The 21607-nt window shown below is 41.9% G+C and overlaps 1 protein-coding gene across 11 annotated transcripts; it reads left to right on the top strand.

Annotated features, from left to right (window-relative positions):
- Nucleotides 1-3: 3 nt before the first annotated feature.
- On the top strand, nucleotides 4-19243 carry cenpe (centromere protein E). Of its 11 annotated transcripts, none has more exons than XM_014160197.2 (58): nucleotides 4-191; nucleotides 488-597; nucleotides 693-782; nucleotides 1358-1476; nucleotides 1561-1680; nucleotides 2493-2574; nucleotides 2681-2748; nucleotides 2828-2902; nucleotides 2994-3045; nucleotides 3172-3259; nucleotides 3347-3476; nucleotides 3597-3716; nucleotides 3817-3969; nucleotides 4068-4209; nucleotides 5000-5075; nucleotides 5165-5591; nucleotides 5690-5746; nucleotides 6417-6584; nucleotides 6806-6880; nucleotides 7015-7083; nucleotides 7186-7317; nucleotides 7444-7621; nucleotides 7732-7886; nucleotides 8271-8564; nucleotides 8662-8808; nucleotides 8892-9005; nucleotides 9085-9168; nucleotides 9281-9397; nucleotides 9490-9711; nucleotides 9808-9912; nucleotides 10001-10213; nucleotides 10318-10380; nucleotides 10929-11027; nucleotides 11186-11347; nucleotides 11445-11666; nucleotides 11947-12030; nucleotides 12117-12233; nucleotides 12323-12544; nucleotides 12641-12748; nucleotides 12837-13049; nucleotides 13132-13227; nucleotides 13324-13407; nucleotides 13494-13610; nucleotides 13700-13921; nucleotides 14097-14180; nucleotides 14268-14324; nucleotides 14580-14660; nucleotides 14768-14905; nucleotides 16097-16291; nucleotides 16382-16597; nucleotides 16702-16914; nucleotides 17026-17229; nucleotides 17325-17501; nucleotides 17605-17717; nucleotides 17874-17971; nucleotides 18062-18197; nucleotides 18289-18605; nucleotides 19015-19243. In XM_014160197.2, the coding sequence occupies exons 1-58, from the start codon at nucleotides 22-24 to the stop codon at nucleotides 19092-19094; spliced, it is 8070 nt and encodes a 2689-aa protein (XP_014015672.2). In that variant the 5' UTR covers nucleotides 4-21; the 3' UTR covers nucleotides 19095-19243. The 11 variants fall into 11 exon arrangements, with proteins under 11 accessions (XP_014015672.2, XP_045559046.1, XP_045559048.1 ...); XM_045703090.1 differs by having other exon boundaries at nucleotides 17-191; nucleotides 13165-13227; XM_045703092.1 differs by lacking the exon at nucleotides 13132-13227 and having other exon boundaries at nucleotides 17-191.
- Nucleotides 19244-21607: the final 2364 nt, after the last annotated feature.

Raw genomic sequence — 21607 nt, 5'->3', positions numbered from 1 at the left:
TCCGAATTATGACGCCGTCCAATGAAAACAAAGGATAAGACATTGCGCACATTTTCAAACTCAACTTTTGAATCTAGCCAGAAAGCTAACGTTATTCATCGAGTGAAAGGGTCTTATTTTTTAAAATTGTATACAATGTTAGAGGAATCTGCTGTCAAAGTCTGTGTACGGGTTCGACCTCTGATAGAAAGGTGAGGCTATTTTCTGAACTTTTTAAATATAGCTAGCTGGCTTACTAGCTAACATTAGTAAAGAATAAGCTAGCAATTGTGAGTAACGTTAGGTATCGTAACATTCGCTAGTTGGTTAGCTCTGGCAGATGGCTAATTCATCTAACGTAAGCTAACAAAGCCAACGTTGGATAATGTTACGGTTTATGTCATCTACATTTTATAATAACTGATACATTTGAGAAATTAGCTTGCTAGTTAACGTTGCCTAGCTTTATCTGCGGATATCTGTCTAACGTTCGTTATATTCGTCGTAGGGAGGAAACTGCTGCAGAAAGCGCCGAGCCAGTCAAGTTGTATTGGAAAACGGATAAGAAGACAATTCATCAGGTTGATGATGGAAATCTTACCAAGAACTTCAGTTTTGGTGAGCTTTCAAAAAGGCGGGGATGAATGTTGTCTGTCATACTGTGTCTGAATGTGCAGGCAATCACTTCTGTGTCTGATTTGTTTCCCTGACAGACCGTGTATTTAGTGCTGAAGAAACAACTCTGCAGCTGTACCAGGAACTTGCAAAGCCTCTTGTTGTCTCCACTGTTGAAGGTTATAATGGTAAAGGAGGGATTGTGAACAAGTGCAATACATTATCTTCTCAGATTATAGTATTTTTGACCATAACTCTATTGTTATTTAACCAGGTAAGTTGACTGAGAACACATTCTCATTTACTGCAACGACCTGGGGGATGAATGAGCCAATTGTAAGCTGGGGGTGATTCGGTGACCGTATGAGGGACAGCTTGGAAAATTAGCCAGGACACCAGGGTTAACACCCCTACTCTTACGATAAGTGCCATGGGATCTTTAGTGACCACAGAGTCAGGACACCCATTTAACGTCCCACCCGAAAGACGGCACCTTACACAGGGAAGTGTCCCCAATCACTGCCCTGGGGCATTAGGATATATTTATTCCTACTGGCCCTCCAACACCACTTCCAACAGCATCTGCTCTCCCATCTAGGGACCAACCCTGCTTAGCTTCAGAAGCAAGCCAGCAGTGGGATGTAGGGTGGTATGCTGCTGGCTATATGAACACTATTTAGTAACACTATAGTTGTATTTGAAATCTCAATTGGGTTAATTTGTTTGTTGACATATATTAAGTGGCATACATTTATTTTCTCAGGAACAATATTTGCTTATGGACAAACTTCATCTGGAAAGACTTTCACTATGATGGGGAGTTCTCTTACTCCAGGAGTTATACCCCTTGCCATGGAGGATGTCTTCCAGACCATAAAAAATGTGAGTAATAGTAGTAGGTTGTTTATTTTCTATCATTTGCACATGTTTAGTGTTGTAAGTGGTTTGCTTTAATTTTTACTTTAGTGTCCAAAAAAGGAGTTCCTCCTGAGGGTGTCATACTTGGAGATCTACAATGAAACAGTGACAGATTTGCTCTGTGACAGTTGGAAAAGGAAACCTCTAGAGATCCGAGAGGGAAACAATGTAAGTTTGATGGATATATTGTAAGACAATATAACTGTTAGACGATAATAAAGATATGACTGGGGTGTATTCATTACACTGATTCTTGTGAAAAATGTTTCTCAAAGTGAATGAAACTAGGGATGGACCTACATAACCCATTCATAGACGATAACTACCTTTTAACGCCTATTGACGACAGTATCTTCTGGCCGAGGGAGTTTTAAGAGTCCCAACTCTCTTTCTGAATGTCAAAACGCATCGCTTGCGGTACAGTTTTGGGAACATATCTTTCATATCAGCAAAAAAAAAGGTTAAATTACTACACACCATTTTTATGGTTAGTGTTCCCACACGGCCATATCTCCATGTTACAGCGCTTGTTTACGGAAGACTGACAGAAGGCATAGGCTCCTGTGCTAATTGGCAATCTAGCGTGCCCCGAACACATGTGTAAGTGTAACAGAGGAGGAAGTATACTTCGTCAACTGGAGGCACACAGCATATGGATCTGTGCAAAACTGCTTCAGTAGGTGTATCTTTTTTCATTTGAAAGATTGTTTCTTGCTGATATGAAAGATAAGGGGCATATCAGCATACATTTTGAAAACCGTTTCTAGCGACGATTATTGACGTTTCCAAACATTATAACACAGCTTCATAATTGTAGTTCATCTCCGGATAAGGTTTTTCGAGACCTAGAACCCACCTTAATTTGTCCAATAGAAACTCTTTTGTTTTAGTTGCAAAACAGAACATTTTGCAACTTTGGACTGTTTACAACTCTGGTATTTTGAATGGTGGAATAAATGGTGAAATGCCTGTCTTTGCAGAAAAATGTCTATGTAGCTGACCTAACTGAGGAACTGGTGACATCTCCTGAGCAAGCCCTTGCGTGGATTAGAAAAGGAGAAAGTAAAATACTGTTCCTTATTTCAGCCATCATGCTAGACTAAGTATAGTCTATGTATGCTTGAATAACATACTGACACTTCTATTTGATGTTAAATGTATCCGCTAGAGAATCGCCATTATGGAAAGACAAAAATGAACCAGCGAAGCAGTCGTTCGCACACAATTTTCCGCATGGTGAGACATTTTGTTATACTTCACAATAGACAATGCATTTCTGGTATCTGCTGGAGATAATGCTGATGCTTTTTCTTAGATCTTGGAGAATCGTGACAGGGGTGACTCTGCATCTGGTGAAAATCCAGACAGCGCCATTATTGTGTCCCATTTGGTAAGCTGCCACAGTCAAGTGTGTTTTGTGACCTCCGATATGGGTCCTCCATTTTGTATTTTTTGTTACCAGTCTCTTCATTTTCATGTAGAATTTGGTTGACCTGGCTGGGGCTGAGAGAGCAAGTCAAACAGGTGCTGAAGGTAAGTGGTTTGATACCTGTGCTAGTGTAACAGTGTGAAATATCGGAATCTGAACAACCTTCATTTGGTGGTCGATTTCAGTTGCTTGTGGTATTTATGTGTGACTTTTGACAACTGATATTGTAGGTACACGTTTCAAAGAAGGATGTAATATAAATCGCAGCCTGTTCACCCTCGGTCAAGTGATCAAGAAACTGTCTGATGAAACCCAGAAGTACGTGTTAGTTATTTATACTTTTTTTTTGTTTAACTTATGCCATGTGTTTAATGTTCACTAAAGTCATTTTATCCATACATTCAGGGGTTTCACTAACTACAGGGACAGTAAACTCACCCGCATTCTCCAAAATTCCCTGGGTGGAAATGCAAAAACTGTCATCATCTGCACCATCACCCCAGTTACTCTGGAAGAAACACTTAGCACTCTTCAAGTGGGTGACTTTTTTTGTTGTTGTTGTCAGACTTCCATCTTAAATCCTTATTTTTAAATGTTTTAATATCAGACAAATGTTACATTCTTATCTAATCAACTGCCCATCTCTACAACCTAGTTTGCTAGTGCAGCAAAGAACATGAAGAATGATCCACATGTCACAGAGGTTTCTGATGACGGAGCCCTTCTGAGAAGATACAGAAATGAAATTGTGGACCTCAAGCGCAGACTTCATGAGGCAAGTCTACCTGTACCGGCTATTGGGGTTCTTTAGAAATGTTGCCGGCTCTCCTTCAAGTATTTGTAAATTCAACTTTTATTTTTGTACACTGCCTTAGGTCTCATCAGTCACTCAAACAACCGCGACAGAGAAGGAGACTCTGTCCCAGATTTTGCAAGAGAAGGATCAGCTCCAAAGAGAACAAGAGGACAGGATTAAGAATTTAACCAAACTTCTAGTCACTTCGTCAAACTTCGTTACCATCAAAAAGGTAGACTTTTAGTGCCCTGCAGATTAGTATCTGATGCCTTATTCCTTTATTTTAGTACTTATTTTATTTTTTATGTTTAACCATGTCTGTCTGTAAAGATGCCGAAACGTAGGGTTACGTGGGGTGGAAAACTGCCATCACCAGCCTTCCACCATGCTGGAGAATCTGACCTAAGCTTTGCTGAGCCTTTTTTCAAAAAAAGAAAAGCTGATATGTCTGTCTTGACAGAGCAGAATGAAGGTAAGTACGCATAGGAAAAATATACTTAATACCAATCTCAGTGATAGCTTTTACTCTGCTATATACGGTATGCCATATTTGCCATACTCAGTGTTTGACTTGGGCAGGAGCTCAATGGAGCGGAGTACCAGCACCTAAAATGTTCTACTGCTTGAGCTCCTGTTCCTCTTATAGAATTTTAGATTAAAAGTATTGTGGAGCAGTCCTCCGGAGTGGCACAGCGTTCTAAGGAACTGCATCGCCATGATAGAGGTTTACTACAGACCCGGGTTCATTCACGGGCTGTGCTACAACCAGCCATGGCTGGGAGTTCCATAGAATGGCTCACAATTGGCCCAGTGTCGTCTGGGTTAGGGGAGGGTTTTGTCGGGGATGGGTGGGTTTTTACTTGGCTCATCGTGCCCTAGTGACTCCTTGTGGCGGGCCGGGTGCCTGCAAGCTGACTCAGGTCGCCAGTTGAACAGTGTTTCCTCTGACCTATTGGTGCGGCTGGCTTCCGGGTTAAGCTGGCGGGTGTTAAGGAGCGCGGGTGACATTTCGGAGGACGCATGACTCCACCTTTGCCTTTCCCGAGCCTGTTGGGGACTTGCAGCGCTCAGACAATATCAAAATTGGGGAGAAAGGGGAGGTAAAATACAAAATAAATAGTATATTGTGGAGCTCTTGCACCTAAACAGTACCAGCACCCAAAAGTAGTACCGGAACCTATTTCAGTCCAAGTCAAGCACTGGCCGTACTGGTACATGAATCCTGATCAATTGCTTGTTTTTTTTTGTTTGTGTATTCACAGATGGCGATGAGTTCGATTCTACCTTTGACATGGAGATGAACCAGAGCAATCTGACTGTGCGTGGTTTTGCAGAAAGGTGAACATGGACTATTGCCATTTTCTTTACACATTCCTTACTGCTTGTTGTCCTTCATACTCATGTTCCTGCATTCTCTTATTTTCTAGTGAATTTTTATCTCCAAACCAACTGAACAAATTGTCTGAGAAGGTGTCCTGCCTGGAGCTCCAGCTGGAAAATGAGACTCAGCAGAAGCAGGAGGCCATGGAGGAAGTGGAGACTTTTCAGAGGAGGGTTGCGGAACTGGAGAAGCAGCTAGAAGGAAAGTCACTAATGCCTGCTGATGCACAGCTGGAAAAGGAGACTCAGCAGAACCAGGAAGACATGGAGGAAGTGGAGACTTTTCAGAGGAGGGTTGCGGAACTGGAGAAGCAGCTAGAAGGAAAGTCACTAATTCCTGTTGATGCACAGCTGGAAAAGGAGACTCAGCAGAACCAGGAAGACATGGAGGAAGTGGAGACTTTCGAGATAAGGGTTGCTGAACTGGAGAAGCAGCTAGAAAAGTCTCAAATGCCTGCTGATGCACAGGAGCAGGTTGGTGATCACCAATTCCTTCTCACTGTTTTATTGTGCAGAATGTTGAATCCTTTAATCTAAATGCAAAAAAATCTATAACTATCATTTTTTTACAGATGAAAAGGGGATTTGAAGAGACCATTCAACTCTGTGAGACGTTGGTGTCTGAGAAGGTATATAGCTATTTTTATATATACCGTAATTTCTGGACTATAAGCCGCTACTTTTTCCCCACGCTTTGAACCTCGCGGCTTAAACAATGACGTGGCTAATATATGGATTTTTCCCGCTTTCAAATAAAAAAAACATTCTGTGACGTGCTCAGTTTTTTGGCGGCATGAAGCTTTCATTAGACCAATGAAATTGCCGAACGGGTTCAGGTCAAACAACTTTTTTGTTTACTGTTTAGATTAAATCGAGCGCGCTTAAACTTCCCATCATTCTGATTACGGTAGTCATTTTCTCACCCTCATGGCAAAGACACGGAGAAATGCATATGATGCAGCTTTCAAGTTGAAGGCGATTGATCTGGCTGTTGGAAAAGGAAATAGAGCTGCTGCACGGGAGCTTGGTCTGGAGCAATGACTTTCTTGGTAGGCTACTGTTTACTGCTCATTTTTTATTTTTTGTTACAAGCCGTGTTTCGTTAAAGCCTGTGTAAATTTGTTTCAATGTACCGGTAGGCACCTGCTGCTTGTAATCATGTGCGGCTTTTAATTTAAACATTCAGTGGGTGTGGCTTAGATTCAGGTGCGCTCAATAGTCCGGAAATTATATATATATATATATATTACTTTTATTTTTTTATGAATACATTCACCTCACCATGCTGTCTGTTGACAGGAAATGGTTGCTACTGAGCGTGATTATCTCAAGCAGGAGCTCAACATCCTAATGGAACAGACTGAAAACTTGAAAAAAGAAAAGGCTGCACTTCTTCAGGAGATGGAGGAGAAGAAAGAGATGGATGAGTTCAATTCTTTGGAAGAGGAGAGCAAAAGAGAATATGAGGTTATAGACTGCTGCATAGATTGCCTAGAGATGTCAAAGTTATAACTTATTTCAATGTAGTAATTAAAATTGGAATGTGCTATGTATGGTATAAGCCAATTGCAAGCACATAAATATCATATCTTAGGGCCTTATTAGAAGTCATTAAGATGACTAGCACTTCTGAAATGCTCCCTTGTTGATTTGTAGCTTTGCACTCATTGCATTTATTAACCCTACAGAAAGAACTACTGAATGACATTTCCTCCTTAAAGAAGGCCATGGAGGCCTCGGGACGCAAATCTCAAGAGCTTGAGGTAAAACTACAAAATGTTTAGGCAGAAGCAAAAAGGTGCATCTAACAAGATGTATTGTATGTGGGTCTGTTTTGTCAATGAGTGCTGGGTTGCATGGCTCTTTGCTTGATTTGCCAAATCTGATCCATCCCTAGGCTAATCTGGTGGCAATGTCCGAGGAGCTGAAAAAGAAAGGCGACTGGGCAGAGGAACTACAAAGATCGGTACATTCATTTTTGATAATTGATTTGTTCTCGCCGTGTTCACAATGGCTGATGTTGCAGCACCACGCTGGTGTAACATAGCCATCATACTTTTCTCTTAAGAGTGACGTTGACTTGGTCCAACAAGTGAAGCAGCTGCGACGCTCTCTGGACGATGCTGAGGGGTTGAGCCGTGACACTAAGAAGGAGTGGGCCCACCTGCGCAGTGAAAATATCTCGCTCAAAGAGAGGGCTGTAAGTTTCCCCTACTTCAGCCAATATGTCAGTTTGCAGCCTGTATTTAAATGCAAACTGCACTCCATAGATTGACCATTATCATGTTGTATTAGCCCTAACTTTATGCTCTGGCCTTGCTTTCAGGTGACACTAACTGCTGGCTATGAGAGGATGGAAGCTCAGGTGAATGGGCTTCGCCATCAGTTGGAGACAGAAAAATCGAGCTTCAAAAAGATGCAGGTTGACCTTCAGAGGGAGTTACAGGGAGCCTTTGAGGAGAACACCAAGCTTACTACTCTTCTGGATGGAAAAGTTCCCAAAAGTTTGTACTGTTCTCTTTTGTATAGTATTTCCTCTTCTCCAGCCTTTCATGTATTTGCCATGTAGTTATTGAATGAGCTATCTAACATGGGGTGTCCTCTTTTTGCTTAGATCTCATAGACAGCATTGAACTTGAGAAAACAGTTGCTGACCTGAAGAAAGAGCTGGACAAGTCTCATGAAGATGAGAGAACCCTACAAGCTAAGATCGAGGATTTGAGTGCACTGCAGGATCTGCCAGATAAAGTGAACAGTTTGATGATGCAGGTAAACCTGTTTGATACGATGTAGAACAGTTCCCCAAATGTTTATAATTTGGTTGCTCAAGTATTGTAAAAAATATATATATTATTTAAAAAAATAATGTTGGACATAGAATATGGTAAAAACACCAGCAAATCATGTTCAACTGATTTTAATTTTGGGATTCTGTTCCAATGTATTCCCACACATAATAGAGAGATGTAATCAATGTTTTAAATGATTGTTTTGGGCTTCTTGCAGTCAATTTGTTGCCTACAAATTATGTTCCGGCCCCCTGACCATCCGCCCAAGAAAAAAATTGGTTGATCATCCCTGACGTAGAGCAACAGAGACTTGTGTTTTTTAAGAGAAGTCTTATCTTTTAATTAATGTCCTCTGGCTGTTCAGGTATGTGATCTCACGGAGGAGCTCTGTGCAGTCCAAAAAGAGAGAGACATGCTGGTGTCTGCTAAGGCCTGCAGTGAGGAGGAAGCTCATCAATTCAGAGAACTTGCCCAGAGCTCCCAGGAGCAGCTAGTCAAACTTCAAGATGACCTGAGCAAAGCAGAGTTGAGGGAAAACGACCTAACCCAGCAGTGCACCGACATCACTGAGCAACTGGAGACTCTCCATAAGGACTTGGCGCGCTCCTCTGTGGAGAACAGTCAGCTTCTGACTACTGTGGAAGAGTCCAGCCTGAGAGTAAATTGGTCTTTGGTCCTTGTTAAATCACATGATCTTGAATGTGTTTGTTGAATCTTCTGCAAGGCTGTCCTCCAACAATGTATTTTTTATTTAGCTGAAGGAGAATGAACAGCATCGCGCATCAATTGAAGATCAATTGTGTGGAATGCAACAAGTCATGAAAGAGTTGGAGGAGAAGCTTGCTGAGAGTGAATCATCCAAGGAAAGATATGACAATTTATCCCAGGAACACCAAGATCAGGTGCAGTGCCTCTCAAAACAACTAATTTCAGCTGTCTCCTTACAGTAGGTATTTACAATTTATTTGGTTAATTTGTACTTCAGATAAGGCAGCTGAGTGAGGAGGTGATACAAGTCCAGGCAGAACTAAAACGGCAACAGCATCTGAACTCAGAACAGCAGTCATGTGCCCAACAAGATGATCAACATCAGCTACAAGTCAGTGTCTTTATAAGTTATGGCCAGGGATAATTTTTTAAATGGAAGATTTAAATTGTTATCTTCCTCATTTGCACAGATACAGGAACTACGAGCTGCATTAGAGGCCATGACAGAGGAAAGGAGCCAGTTGAACAGTGACTTGCAGCAAAATATGGAAATGGTGAGGCCATGTTTTTGTTCATCTAACCGCTGCACTTTGATGGTGTAGCTAACTGTAAACAAAAACGTGAAGTGTCAGTTAAATTAATGTGATATGACTCTCTCCTCTATAGGCTGCAGAGAGTCAGGGACTTCTCCATTCCATCCAAGAGGAGCTCAGACAACAGAGACAAGTGAACTCTGACCTTGAGAGCCAAAGTTTACAGAAGGAGACTCTTCTAGAACAGCAGGTTAATTTGACTGTTACTACTAAAATGAATGTTTCTTCAATCGTTTTGTAATAAAACAATTAGATCTTACCCTTTTTTTATTTTCCTCAAAGATGAGGCAGCTGAGTGATGCACTTGAGTCTGGGGAAGCTGAGAGAGAACGTCTCCTGTTTCAGAAGACGGACAGCCCTCAGAATCATGCAGAGGAGTTGGAGAAGCTGCTCTCTACTGTGACCTCACTGACTGGAGAGAGAGATCAGCTCCAGGAGATACTGGAGGGAATCCGAGAGGAGAGGAACCAGCTCAAGAGAGACCTGGAGGACAATGTGGAGATGGTGAGTGATTGATTTAAATACACTATTTTGAAAATGCACACTAATTGCAATCGGAAGCTTTTTATATTACAAGTTTTACGTTTTATATTTTTGCAGATTGGAAACCAGGAGGAGCTACGGGTGGCACTTGAAAAGATGCACCATCAAGAGGAAAATATGAAACCTATGGAGACTGCAAATCTAGAGGAGCTGCAAAGTCAGGTAAAATGTGCTTTTACTTGCACAACAGAATTCATTGTCACATCAATTGAAGTGTAGATTCTAACATGAATACTAACCTACTCTTCAGCTGAAGGAGGAGCTTGAGTCTGTGCGAGCTGAGCGAGAGCGTTTCCTGTCTGAGAAGACAGATGGCTCTCAGAATCATGCAGAGGAGTTGGCGAAGCTGCTCTCTACTGTGACCTCACTGACTGGAGAGAGAGATCAGCTCCAGGAGATACTGGAGGGAATCCGAGAGGAGAGGAACCAGCTCAAGAGAGACCTGGAGGACAATGTGGAGATGGTGAGTCGGAGTTACTTTTATATCTATTGAAATACATATTTTCTGCTTTTATCATATTTTGTGTATCCATGTGGATTGACAGAATACATGTATTTGTTCGACAGCAACATCTGAACTCGGCACACCAGCCCCATAGAGAACATCAGGAGACTGACCTACGTTTGCAGGTAAGGCATTGTTTATACACTGAGTGCTCAAAACATTAAGAACACCTCTTCATGACATAGACTATGATGAAACCTATGATCCCTTATTGATGTCACTTGGTAAGTACACTTCAATCTGTGTAGATGAAGGGGAGGAGACAGGTTAAAGAAAGATTTTTAAGCCTTGAGAGAAGGATTGTGTATGTTTGCCATTGAGGGTGAATGGCATGACAAAATATTTAAGACCTACATCGCTGCTGGGTTTTTCAAGCTCCACAGTTTTATGTGTGTCAAGAATGGTCCACCACCTAAAGGGCGTCCAGCCAACTTGACACATCTGTGGGAAGCATTGGAGTCAACATGGGCCATCATCCCTATGTAACACTTTCGATATATTGTAGAGTCCATGCCCTGACGAATTGAGGCTGTTCTGAGCGCCCAAATGGCGGTGGGTGGTGCAGCTCAATATTAGGAAGACGTTCTTAATGTTGTGTATATTCAGGTGATGCCGAACACCATGTTTCAACTGTATTTGTTTATTAATTATTGCTTTATATTGTTGCCGATAGATTCAACTAGAGGCAGTGAAGGAGTTAGAGGAGCGGCTGGAAGCTGTTAAAGAGGAGCGGAGCCAGCTCAAGACTGACCTTCAGGACAATGTAGAGATGGTGAGGAAATGTTATACACACACACACTGCATTATTCATAATTGACGTGAGATTGAAATGTGCTTGTTGCACAAAGGTTTGAATCAGTAATCTGCTCTTACTGTATTTTTTGAAATGTGTGCATGTTAATGCAATTCATTTTTTAACCATTGTTTTAGATGATTGAGAATCAAGAGGAACTAAGGGAGGCTCAAGCGAAGATCAAATCACTACAGGGGAAAATCCAACAACTTCAGACTCAAAATGCAGATGTTGAGACAAGATTGAACACCATAAATGCTCCAGAGAATACGTCCTGTCTAGGAGAGCTGCAAAACCAGGTGAGGTTCTTAGTCAGTTGTCGCCACGATGCACTACCTAAATGCAACCAATGTGCAGGTTGAAGATATTTTTTTATCTCCAAACCAAATCCCAAAGATAAGGCAGCTGAATGAGGAGCTGAAGTCGGTGCGAGATGAGAGAGAGCGTCTCCTGTCTGAGAAGACAGATGGCTCTCAGAATCATGCAGAGGAGTTGGAGAAGCTGCTCTCTACTGTGACCTCACTGACTGGAGAGAGAGATCAGCTCCAGGAGATACTGGAGGGAGTCCGAGAGGAGAGGAACCAGCTCAAGAGAGACCTGGAGGACAAAGTGGAGATGGTGAGTCTTAACTGTTGTACCCTTGGGAAGGCCATTGTTGGGGTGTAGATTGGCGCGTCAAGCTGTGAGTGGGGATGTGAAAGGAATATGCGTTCCCCCTGGATCATACAAGTACATACAGAACCTAAACATCAGCAACATCTGAACCTAGAGGGAACATCAAGAAGCTCAATTTCAGCAGCAAGTTAGTCTCTGTCTATGATTGTATATGGTGATGTTTGAATATAGTTGAAACACTGGATAAGTTTCATTTGTATTTAAATGTTTAACTTTTGTACAGCTACAGCAGCTAGGAGAGGAACTGGAAACCATGACACAGGAGCGGTGTCAGTTGAAGGGTGACCTGCAAGAAAATCTGGAGATGGTGAGGCCATGGCCAAATGTTTTCCAGTTAACCAACCCTCTGACATTGAAGTGTGCTCCAAGTCTAACACGTTAGCTTTATTCCAGGCTGCAGAGACTCAGGGACTTCTCCATTCCATCCAAGAGGAGCTCAGACAACAGAGACAAGTGAACTCTGACCTTGAGAGACAAAGTTTACAGAAGGAGTCTCTTCTAGAACAGCAGGTTAATAGCCTTTTTCCTTTTTGACATGTAGCCTCTTCAGATCACATGCATATTGATGAAACATTTCACCTGTTTCCCCCCTGATAAAGGCTAAGCAGCTGAATGAGGAGCTTGAGTCTGTGCGAGCTGAGAGAGAGCGTCTCCTGTCTGAGAAGACAGACGGCTCTCAGAATCATGCAGAGGAGTTGGAGAAGCTGCTCTCTACTGTTACCTCACTGACTGAAGAGAGAGACCAGCTCCAGGAGATACTGGAGGGAATCCGAGAGGAGAGGAACCAGCTCAAGAGAGACCTGGAGGACAATGTGGAGATGGTGAGTGATAGATTATACACAATGTTTAGACAATGCTCACACTAATTGCAATCAGAAGCTTTTTATATTACAAGTTTACGTTTTATATTTTTGCAGATGATTGAAAATCAGGAGGAGCTACGGGTGGCACTTGAAAAGATACACCATCAAGAGGAAAATATGAAACCTATGGAGACTGCAAATCTAGAGGAGCTGCAAAGTCAGGTAAAATGTGCTTTTACTTGCACAGCAGAATTCATTGTCACATCAGTCGAAGTGCAGATTCTAATATGAATGCTAACCTACTCTTCAGCTGAAGGAGGAGCTTGAGTCTGTGCGAGCTGAGCGAGAGCGTTTCCTGTCTGAGAAGACAGATGGCTCTCAGAATCATGCAGAGGAGTTGGAGAAGCTGCTCTCTACTGTGACCTCACTGACTGGAGAGAGAGATCAGCTCCAGGAGATACTGGAGGGAATCCGAGAGGAGAGGAACCAGCTCAAGAGAGACCTGGAGGACAATGTGGAGATGGTGAGTCTTGACTTAAATTCTACAATACATTGTTGATTTTATTACTTATTTAACCCATGAATATGTGATATCTTTAAACCAGTCCATCAAAGTCCAGGAGGAGTTGAAACAGCAGCAACATCTGAACTCGGAGCAACAGACTGAGAGGGAACATCAAGAAGCTCAACTTCAGCAGCAAGTTAGTCTCTGTCTATGATTGTATATGGTGATGTTTGAATATAGTTGAAACACTGGATAAGTTTCATTTGTATTTAAATGTTTAACTTTTGTACAGCTACAGCAGCTAGGAGAGGAACTGGAAACCATGACACAGGAGCGGTGTCAGTTGAAGGGTGACCTGCAAGAAAATCTGGAGATGGTGAGGCCATGGCCAAATGTTTTCCAGTTAACCAACCCTCTGACATTGAAGTGTGCTCCAAGTCTAACACGTTAGCTTTATTCCAGGCTGCAGAGACTCAGGGACTTCTCCGTTCCATCCAAGAGGAGCTCAGACAACAGAGACAAGTGAACTCTGACCTTGAGAGCCAAAGTTTACAGAAGGAGTCTCTTCTAGAACAGCAGGTTAATAGCCTTTTTCCTTTTTGACATGTAGCCTCTTCAGATCACATGCATATTGATGAAACATTTCAACTGTTTCCCCCCTGATAAAGGCTAAGCAGCTGAATGAGGAGCTTGAGTCTGTGCGAGCTGAGAGAGAGCGTCTCCTGTCTGAGAAGGCAGACGGCTCTCAGAATCATGCAGAGGAGTTGGAGAAGCTGCTCTCTACTGTGACCTCACTGACTGAAGAGAGAGACCAGCTCCAGGAGATACTGGAGGGAATCCGAGAAGAGAGGAACCAGCTCAAGAGAAACCTGGAGGACAATGTGCAGATGGTGAGTTTGACTTAAATTCTCAAGAAATTAACATGATTTATTTGACCCATGAATGTGATTTCTTTGAACCAGTCTTTCAAAGTCCAGGAGGAACAACAAACAGCCCAAGTCAGTAAAAGCCTCCACTCATCCAGGTAATGGTGTCTCATAGTTGCTTGTTTACTGTTTTGTTCAGATGCAGCAGCTAGAGAAAGAAGGCATACACATGAGAGATGAGAGGGCCCAGATTCAGCGAGACCTGCAGGAAAATATGGAGATGGTGAGTCAGTATTATTTATAGGCCTGTATTAGTTTTAACATTTGCATGTTTATAGATAGAATTTTAAAAAGCGTAATCTCGCCCCAGAGGACATTAGAACAGCAACACCTGAACTCACAACAGCAGGCTGAGAGCGAACAACAAGTGAGTCGTAGTTAAACTATATCAACTATAAAAGAAACGACCCTGTCTTTACAAAGATAATTTGAAAGATGAAAGGAGCCAGCTGAAGAACAACTTTCAGTACGGTATAGACATGCTGAGAGTCTGTATTACTGTTCTGAACTCAGAGAAGCAGATTCATAACGTGAGTGAGCCAGGAACCAAGCTTGAATGAGGTTTTGGTACATGTGGTTTTGGATAAAATGGATTTAAATGTTTACGTTGCGTTTCCTTCAGATGAAGCAGCTGGAGGAGGAATGTAAAGGTTTCAAAGAAGGACAGTTTCACTTGAAAGGCGAAGCAGACACCTCACACAAGGTTTTTCATTGTATTGTTTTTCATTGTATTGGGTAACAAGTAATTCCTTCTGCTGTGTCTGAAATTGCTGTGGCATTTTTCAAATTAACTTTCCCCCTCCATTCCAGATGCTTAGTGATGCGAATGCAACCATCTCCATATTGACAGAGCAGATCAATAACCTGGAGCAGAGCACCAGCTGTTGTAGCACCAGGGCAGGAGAGGGACTGTGCTCCAGACTGGAAGCTTCAATGCAGAAGCTCCAGGTGGGCTAGAACTTGATTTTATACTGAACAAAAAATGTAAACGCAGCAATTGCAGTTCATATAAGAGAATCAGTCAGTTTAAATAAATTAAGCCCTAATCTATGGATTGCTCATGACTGGGAAAACAGATGCCTTAAAAAAAAATATATATATATATATTAATAATAATAATAATAATAATAATAAAAAAGTAGGGGCGTGGCTCAGAAAACCAGTCAGTATCTGGTGTGACCACCATGTGTCGCGCTGCATGAGGCAAATCTCCTTCGCAAAGAGTTGATAAGGCTTTTGATTGTGGCCTGTGGAATGTTGTCCCACTCCTCTTCAATGGCTGTGCGAAGTTGCTGGATATTGACTGGAACACGCTGTTGTACACTTCGATCCAGAACATCCCAAACCTGCTCAATGTGTGACATGTCTGGTGAGTATGCAGGCCATGAAAGAACTGGGACATTTTCAGCTTCCAGGAATTGTGTATGGATCCTTGCGACATGGGCCCGTGCATTATCATGCTGAAACATGAGGTGATGGCGGCAGATGAATGGCACGACAATGGACCACGGTATCTCTGCATTCAAATTGCCATTGATATAATGCAATTGTGTTTATCTGTAGCTTATGCTTGCCCATACCATAACCCCCGCCACCATGGGGCACTCTGTTCACAACTTTGACATCAGCGAACTGCTCGCCCACACGATGCCATACACATGGTCTGCGGTTGTGAGGCTGGCTGGACATACTGGCAATTTCTCCAAAAAGACGGAGGCAGCTTATAGTAGAGAAATGAACATTAAATTCTCTGGCAACTGCTCTGGTGGACATTCCTGCAGTCAGTATGCAAATTGCACGCTCCCTCATCTGTGCCGTTTGTGTGACAAAACTGCACATTTTAGTGGCCTTTTATTGTCCCCAGCACAAGGTGCACCTGTGTATTGATCATGCTGTTTAATCAGCTTCTTGATATGCCACACCTATCAGATGGTTTGATTATCTTGGCAAAGGAGAAATGCTCATTAGCAGGGACATAAACAAATTTGTCCATGAAATAATTATTTTGTGCATCTGGAACATGGAACCAACCCTTTACATGTTGTTTTTATATTTTTGTTCAGTGTATATTTCAAAGTCCTTTACAAATGCTCGATTCGATGGCAGCATAATAAAAGCAATAATTCTATCCCATTGCAGGTGTCCCTTGTGAGGCTCCAGCTTGTAATCGATGGTGCTTCTAAGCCTGGACATGGGCCCCTGGTTGGTGTCACACAAGTTGAAGAAGTCATGATACTGAAACTGTTGCCCCTTCTTCCAAAGCCCACAAAAAAGATCTATAGCAATATCAATAGATCTACTGTCCAGATCACTAACGCGGTGTGGGATACAAAGGTACGAATAATCACGTTTTGTCATAGTTGCTATTTAAAGTTTAACTGCAATAGTAAACAGTTTTTGCTAAATTGAGTGAAATCATTTTAGGTGCTGCTGAAGCTGTGTGCCAAGGATTACAAAACCCATGTTGAAGCCCTGGTTCAGAATGACTTGGCTGTATTTGAGGAGAGGAGACTCCAGGACCTGCTCCTCTGTAGAGCCCAGGCACCCAGTCACTCAGTCAAGGTGGTTGAGAATGACCTCCTTGGTGTCTGGGACGAGAGACTGTCAGAGCTGTTGGACAGGAGAGAAGGTTACCTCCAGGTGGGTGGGCCTCACATTACTGCACAGTTTGGTTTTGTCTGTAAAATGAAACAGAAAATATATCTTTATACTGTTAAACTAATTGTCTTGTATCATGTTCTAAGAAAATGAACAGTGTTTTGAAGAAGCTTGAGGAGAGCCTGGCCACTCACCCAGCAGCAGTGTCAGAGGAGCTTAGGGTGCGAGAGAGGAGCAACGAGGAGCTGAATGCTCTATGCATGGTCCACTCACCGGACTCAGCAGCAGTGGAGAACTTCCTGGTGCGAGAGCTGGCCCGGCGCTCTGTTTTGGCACAGGCCAACACACTGGCTCTCCAGGTAGTTAACCCCATCAATAATCTCCAGTCTTAGTTACCACATACGGAATGTCAATTGTATCGCTGAGGTTGATCATGGTTTGTCTGAATGGTTTTTCCTCTTGCCTTGCAGGGATTGCGAGATGAGCGCTGTGGTCTGCTCAAAGAGCTAGGCGTGGTCCGAGCACAGGCTGACAGTCAGCTGAAAGAAGAGAGGAGTAAGACCTCTACTCTACTGCAGATACTGGAGCGTGCCCCCGTCAAGACTGAAGCTGACCTGCTGAGGGACAACCAGCAACTTGCCCTGCAACGTCAGCAGTTGGATGGGGAAATCAAGGTACCATTTTAACCAGTTTTCAATCTCATGGATGATTTCCATTTTTCTAAGTGAACCTGTGATTAGTTTACTACAGGTACGTTTTCTGTTTGCAGGAAATGCAGATGAGAGTTGAGCAGCTGGAAGAAGACCAGATCAAAGCTGCTGATAGCATCTCAAACCACAAACAAGCCACCCAGCTACTACAAACTGAGCTTCAGGATGCTTGTGCACAAGTCAAGGACAGGGAGGGCTCCATTGAAATCCTAAAAGAGAAACTCAGAGAGACGGAAGTAAGGTTTGGCGCAAGGTGGAATTTCACCCCTGAGCTTTTATTTGTATTTTATGTGGGATGTGTTCAATACTGTATAAAGTTGTTTTATTTTTGGGGTATAGGTTCTGGCTAAGAGAAGAACATCACCTAGTGCTCTTGAGCTTGAAGAGCTGAAGGCTAAACTTTTGAAAATGGAGTTGGAGATGACTGCATCATCCTCTAAACACCAGGAAGAGTAGGGCCTAATTTCTTTAATCATGCCCTCCTATGTCATAGAAATTTGTATTCTTTCTTTGTTTGTCTGATTTGTACCACTGCTGAATTTGAGTGTCTCTCCCGGAGTCATTGGAAAAGATGCATGTTTAGGACGTTCTGCATTTGTTCCCCTCAGGTTACTGAGGATGACGACAGTCCTGAACCACAAGGAGGACGCTCTGAGGACGCTGAAGGAGACTCTGAGAAGATCACAACAGGAGGGAGAACAGTCATGTAAATCTATTAATAGAATTTGAGATGACCGCAAAACAGCAAGTTAATATTTAGATGAGCCCTAATTTGAGATGTTTAATTCTATTGCAGTCAATGAGGGACCGGATCTGCATGCCAGACTGATAACCGCCAGAGGACGCATGGTCCAAAGCAACATTCTCCTTGAAAAGAACAAACTTGAGGAGGAACTGAAAAGGCTACAGAGCAAAATTTCTGAATTGGAGAGGTGAAGATGGATCTGTAAGATTACTGTAATGGTTTGACGTTTCTTGCGAGCTCATATCACTGACCTCTGCAGTTTGTCTCTGTTTTGACAGCCTTGTGTCCACTCAGCAAGGAGAGATCACAAAGTGGAAGGCTAGAGCAATTAAGCTGAAGGAGAATAAGAGGGACGTGGTAGACAAGCCTCTGTCTCCATCTACTCCTACAAAACACCGCCTTCCCATGAATTCTGAGCAGTTCCTCAACTCTCCCAAGAGGTTCCTCAACTCTCCCAAGAGGTTAATTGACTCTCCCAAGAAGTTCCTCGACTCTCCCAAGAGCAAGTTCTTCGATGTCCGTCCAGGCTCTGAATCCATGTCGATCAACTGTCCCAAGCAGTTTTTTGATAACTCCAACCTTGGAACCATTCAAGGTAACTACGGTCAAATTTACTTGACTTTACCTTACAATTTCAGTTTGTATTCAGTCACCCAACAGCAGTTGGCCTTAATGAAATGACATGTTTTACCAGAGGTTGCGGGTATTCCCATATCAGAAATTGAGGCTGCTGGAAGTGCAGAAGAGGGTAATTGGTGTAATCTGTGTGTTTGGGATAAAAGTGTTATTGCTAGTTGGAGCACGAACACCTCATCTGGCTGTTAATGTCACATACTGGTGTAATGGAGTAAGGTATCATAAGGGTTGGTAACAAAATTGTGATAACGTTAGTAACAGTCATGAAGTGTTAACTCTATATTTTGGTATTATAACCTATACCAGGCTTGATTTGGTTCTGCATTGTTTTTGATTTAGTATTGTTTTGGCTGATTTGGTCTTTTCAGATGCAAGCGCAAGTGTGGATAAGAAGGACGAATGGTGGCCTCTGTCACCAAAGCAATCTGATGTATGCAAACAACAGTAAATGTTTTACCTAATTGTACTAATCATTGTCTATTTTTCAACGTTGGAAATATTTTCAATGTTTTCAATTGTATGTCAGTCAATTTTAGCTTTGATCAATTTGATTGCATGTTTTATTGTTTAAAATAAAGAGCTGTTTCTTGAATAAGACTCAACTCAACCAGCTTTCTTTTTTGTAATATGACTTGCAATTTCAAATGTTCTGACATAACAGCAGATGGCATGCTTGCACCGTTTTGTTTAAGATTTGCCATGTTTTGACAATGGAGGATTTGAAACGTTCTCTAGGCAAGGTGGTCTTGATGTTCAGTTTCTCCCATTTAATACTTTTCAGACTATTTTTTTAACTAAAGAGTGCTGTTTTTGATTGAGGAGATTGTCCATTCATGACTCATCATTGGAAGAGCTTTCTAAATCCACAGTTTAAAAATTAACTGATTTCCCTTTTGACAATTCCAGAGATGGAGGATCACTAGGGTAATTACTGGAATAGTTCAGGATTTTCCCACTTTATGTTAGATGGTTCTTCACCCCGAAAGTAGTCTATGGGCCAGGGGAAACTAATCCATGGTTCGGTTTTCTTTAAACAGCCACGACAACTTCTGCTGACTTTAGCCACCACAAAAGAACAATCAACGGAAGTGATCGTTTTTAAAATTTATTTACATGCACCTAAGTTACAGGTAACCAAATATTGAGTTGATTTTAGGTGATTTGCTTTGTGCCTATAGAAAGTCTGCACCTTGAACTTTAAAAAAAATGTTCTGCCTTAATTACATCTATAAAGGGATTAAGTAGTTTTTTTCCTACAGATCTACGCAACCTACCTACATTTTCAAAGTGAAGGAAAGTTATAGAATATTCCAAATTAACAAAATAAACACTGAAATATCATAATTAGGTGAGTTTATTCTTGGTGGATGCACCTTCTGCAGCCATTTCAGCTGTGAATCATTTGCATTAAGATTCTACCAACTTCTTAGGGCAACAGCCATTGTTTTTGTCAATTTCTCAGGCTCCAATATGGTTGGAGATTGTTGATGGACAGTAATACTTAAACCGTAGCCACATTTTTGGGGGGCCAACTTTTACTTCACTACATTCCTGAAGAAAACATGTACTTTTTACTCTGACAACCAGAAGTACTCGTTACATTTTGAATGCTTAGCAGGACAGGAAAATAGTCCAAATCATGCACTGATCAAGAGAACCTCCCTAATGCCTCTGATCTGGCGGACTCACTAAACATATGCTTCGTTTGTAAATGTCGACGTGTGCCCCTGGCTACCCATACGTTTTAAAAACGAGAATGATGGTGTTTGCTTATTAAATTGAATTTTAACTGACTAACTTTTTTTTATTAACCTTTCACTAGGCAAGTCAATTAGGATCAAATTCTTATTTACAATGACTGCCTACCAAGAGGCACTTAAGTACTATTTAAAACCAAATGCTTTCAGACTTTAAATCAAGTAATATTTTACTTGGTGACTTTTTCAGATTTTCTATTAAGGTGTCTTTTACATTTACTGAACTATGAGAATTGGGTACTTTTCCACCACTGGTTGGTGGCACCTTAATTGAGGGGCTTGTGGTAATGGCTGGAGTGGAATGACATCAAACACATGTTTTCCATCTGTTTGATGCCATTCCATTTGCTCAATTCCAGCTGTTATTATGAGCCGTCCTCCCTTCAGCAGCCTTGTGTGCTAGGAACACTCAACACCTCTTGGAAATCCATTCTGTCATCTGCATTTTCTTTTTTTGTAATTGTCCTGCAAAAAAATAAAACCCTATCCCAGGGTTAGGTTTTCAGAAGTTGAGCTGTTCAATTTTTAGGTATTTTCAAGTATTGTGGCCGCATCATGTTATGGGTATACTTGTCATCGGCAGGGACAGAGGTTTGTCAGGATCAAAATAAATATGAAAGGAGCAAATCTGAGAAAGTTAGAAGACCCGAGTCACTGAAAATGTGGAGTTGATCTCTAGGAAAAATTTTGATAATTCTGGATAAGAGCGTCTGCTAAATGACGTAAATGTAAATTTAATCCCTTTTTAGATATTTTAAGGCAGCAAAATGTGAAAAGTTCAATGGGTGTAGATTTCTATATACATGCCCCTATCACTTCCATTGATGGTTAGTTTGTGGTTTTAAAGAAAAGCTAATCCATGGTTCAGTTATTTTGGCACATAGACTGCTTACGTTCAGGTCAAGGAACCATCTAACAAGTTCAAACATCCTGAACTACTCCTTAAGCGACATGCCAGAATGAAACTCTGAATTCGTCTAAACAACTATTTGTGCAGGTAAACGGGAGCCCTGAATTGGTCTACTTAGACTCGGGTCTCAGTAGCTGCCCCAAGGCCACATTCTTTTGGTCACTTCCTCTGTATGGCTTCACATTTAAATGAAGAAAGGTTAACTTGGAGGGTGTTTTTCTCCAAGTGCTGCACACAGTGGTACACAAAGTCCGTAATCGCGTTCTTCCCGTTGCTCTCTCGGTTGTGAGGACA

This window comes from Salmo salar, chromosome ssa20 (genome assembly GCF_905237065.1).
Source record: "Salmo salar chromosome ssa20, Ssal_v3.1, whole genome shotgun sequence".
Classification (NCBI taxonomy): Eukaryota; Metazoa; Chordata; class Actinopteri; order Salmoniformes; family Salmonidae; genus Salmo; species Salmo salar.
This window is presented reverse-complemented; position numbering and strand designations above follow the sequence as displayed.

What these genes read in the sequence shown, in the direction of transcription:
- cenpe (XM_014160197.2), top strand. Translation starts at nt 22, where the DNA reads ATGAAAACAAAGGATAAGACATTGCGCACATTTTCAAACTCAACTTTT. An exon ending in AGACTCTTCTAGAACAGCAG is followed by an intron (nt 9,398 to 9,489) that starts GTTAATTTGACT and finishes TTTTCCTCAAAG; the next exon opens with ATGAGGCAGCTGAGTGATGC. An exon ending in AAAATTTCTGAATTGGAGAG is followed by an intron (nt 18,198 to 18,288) that starts GTGAAGATGGAT and finishes CTGTTTTGACAG; the next exon opens with CCTTGTGTCCACTCAGCAAG.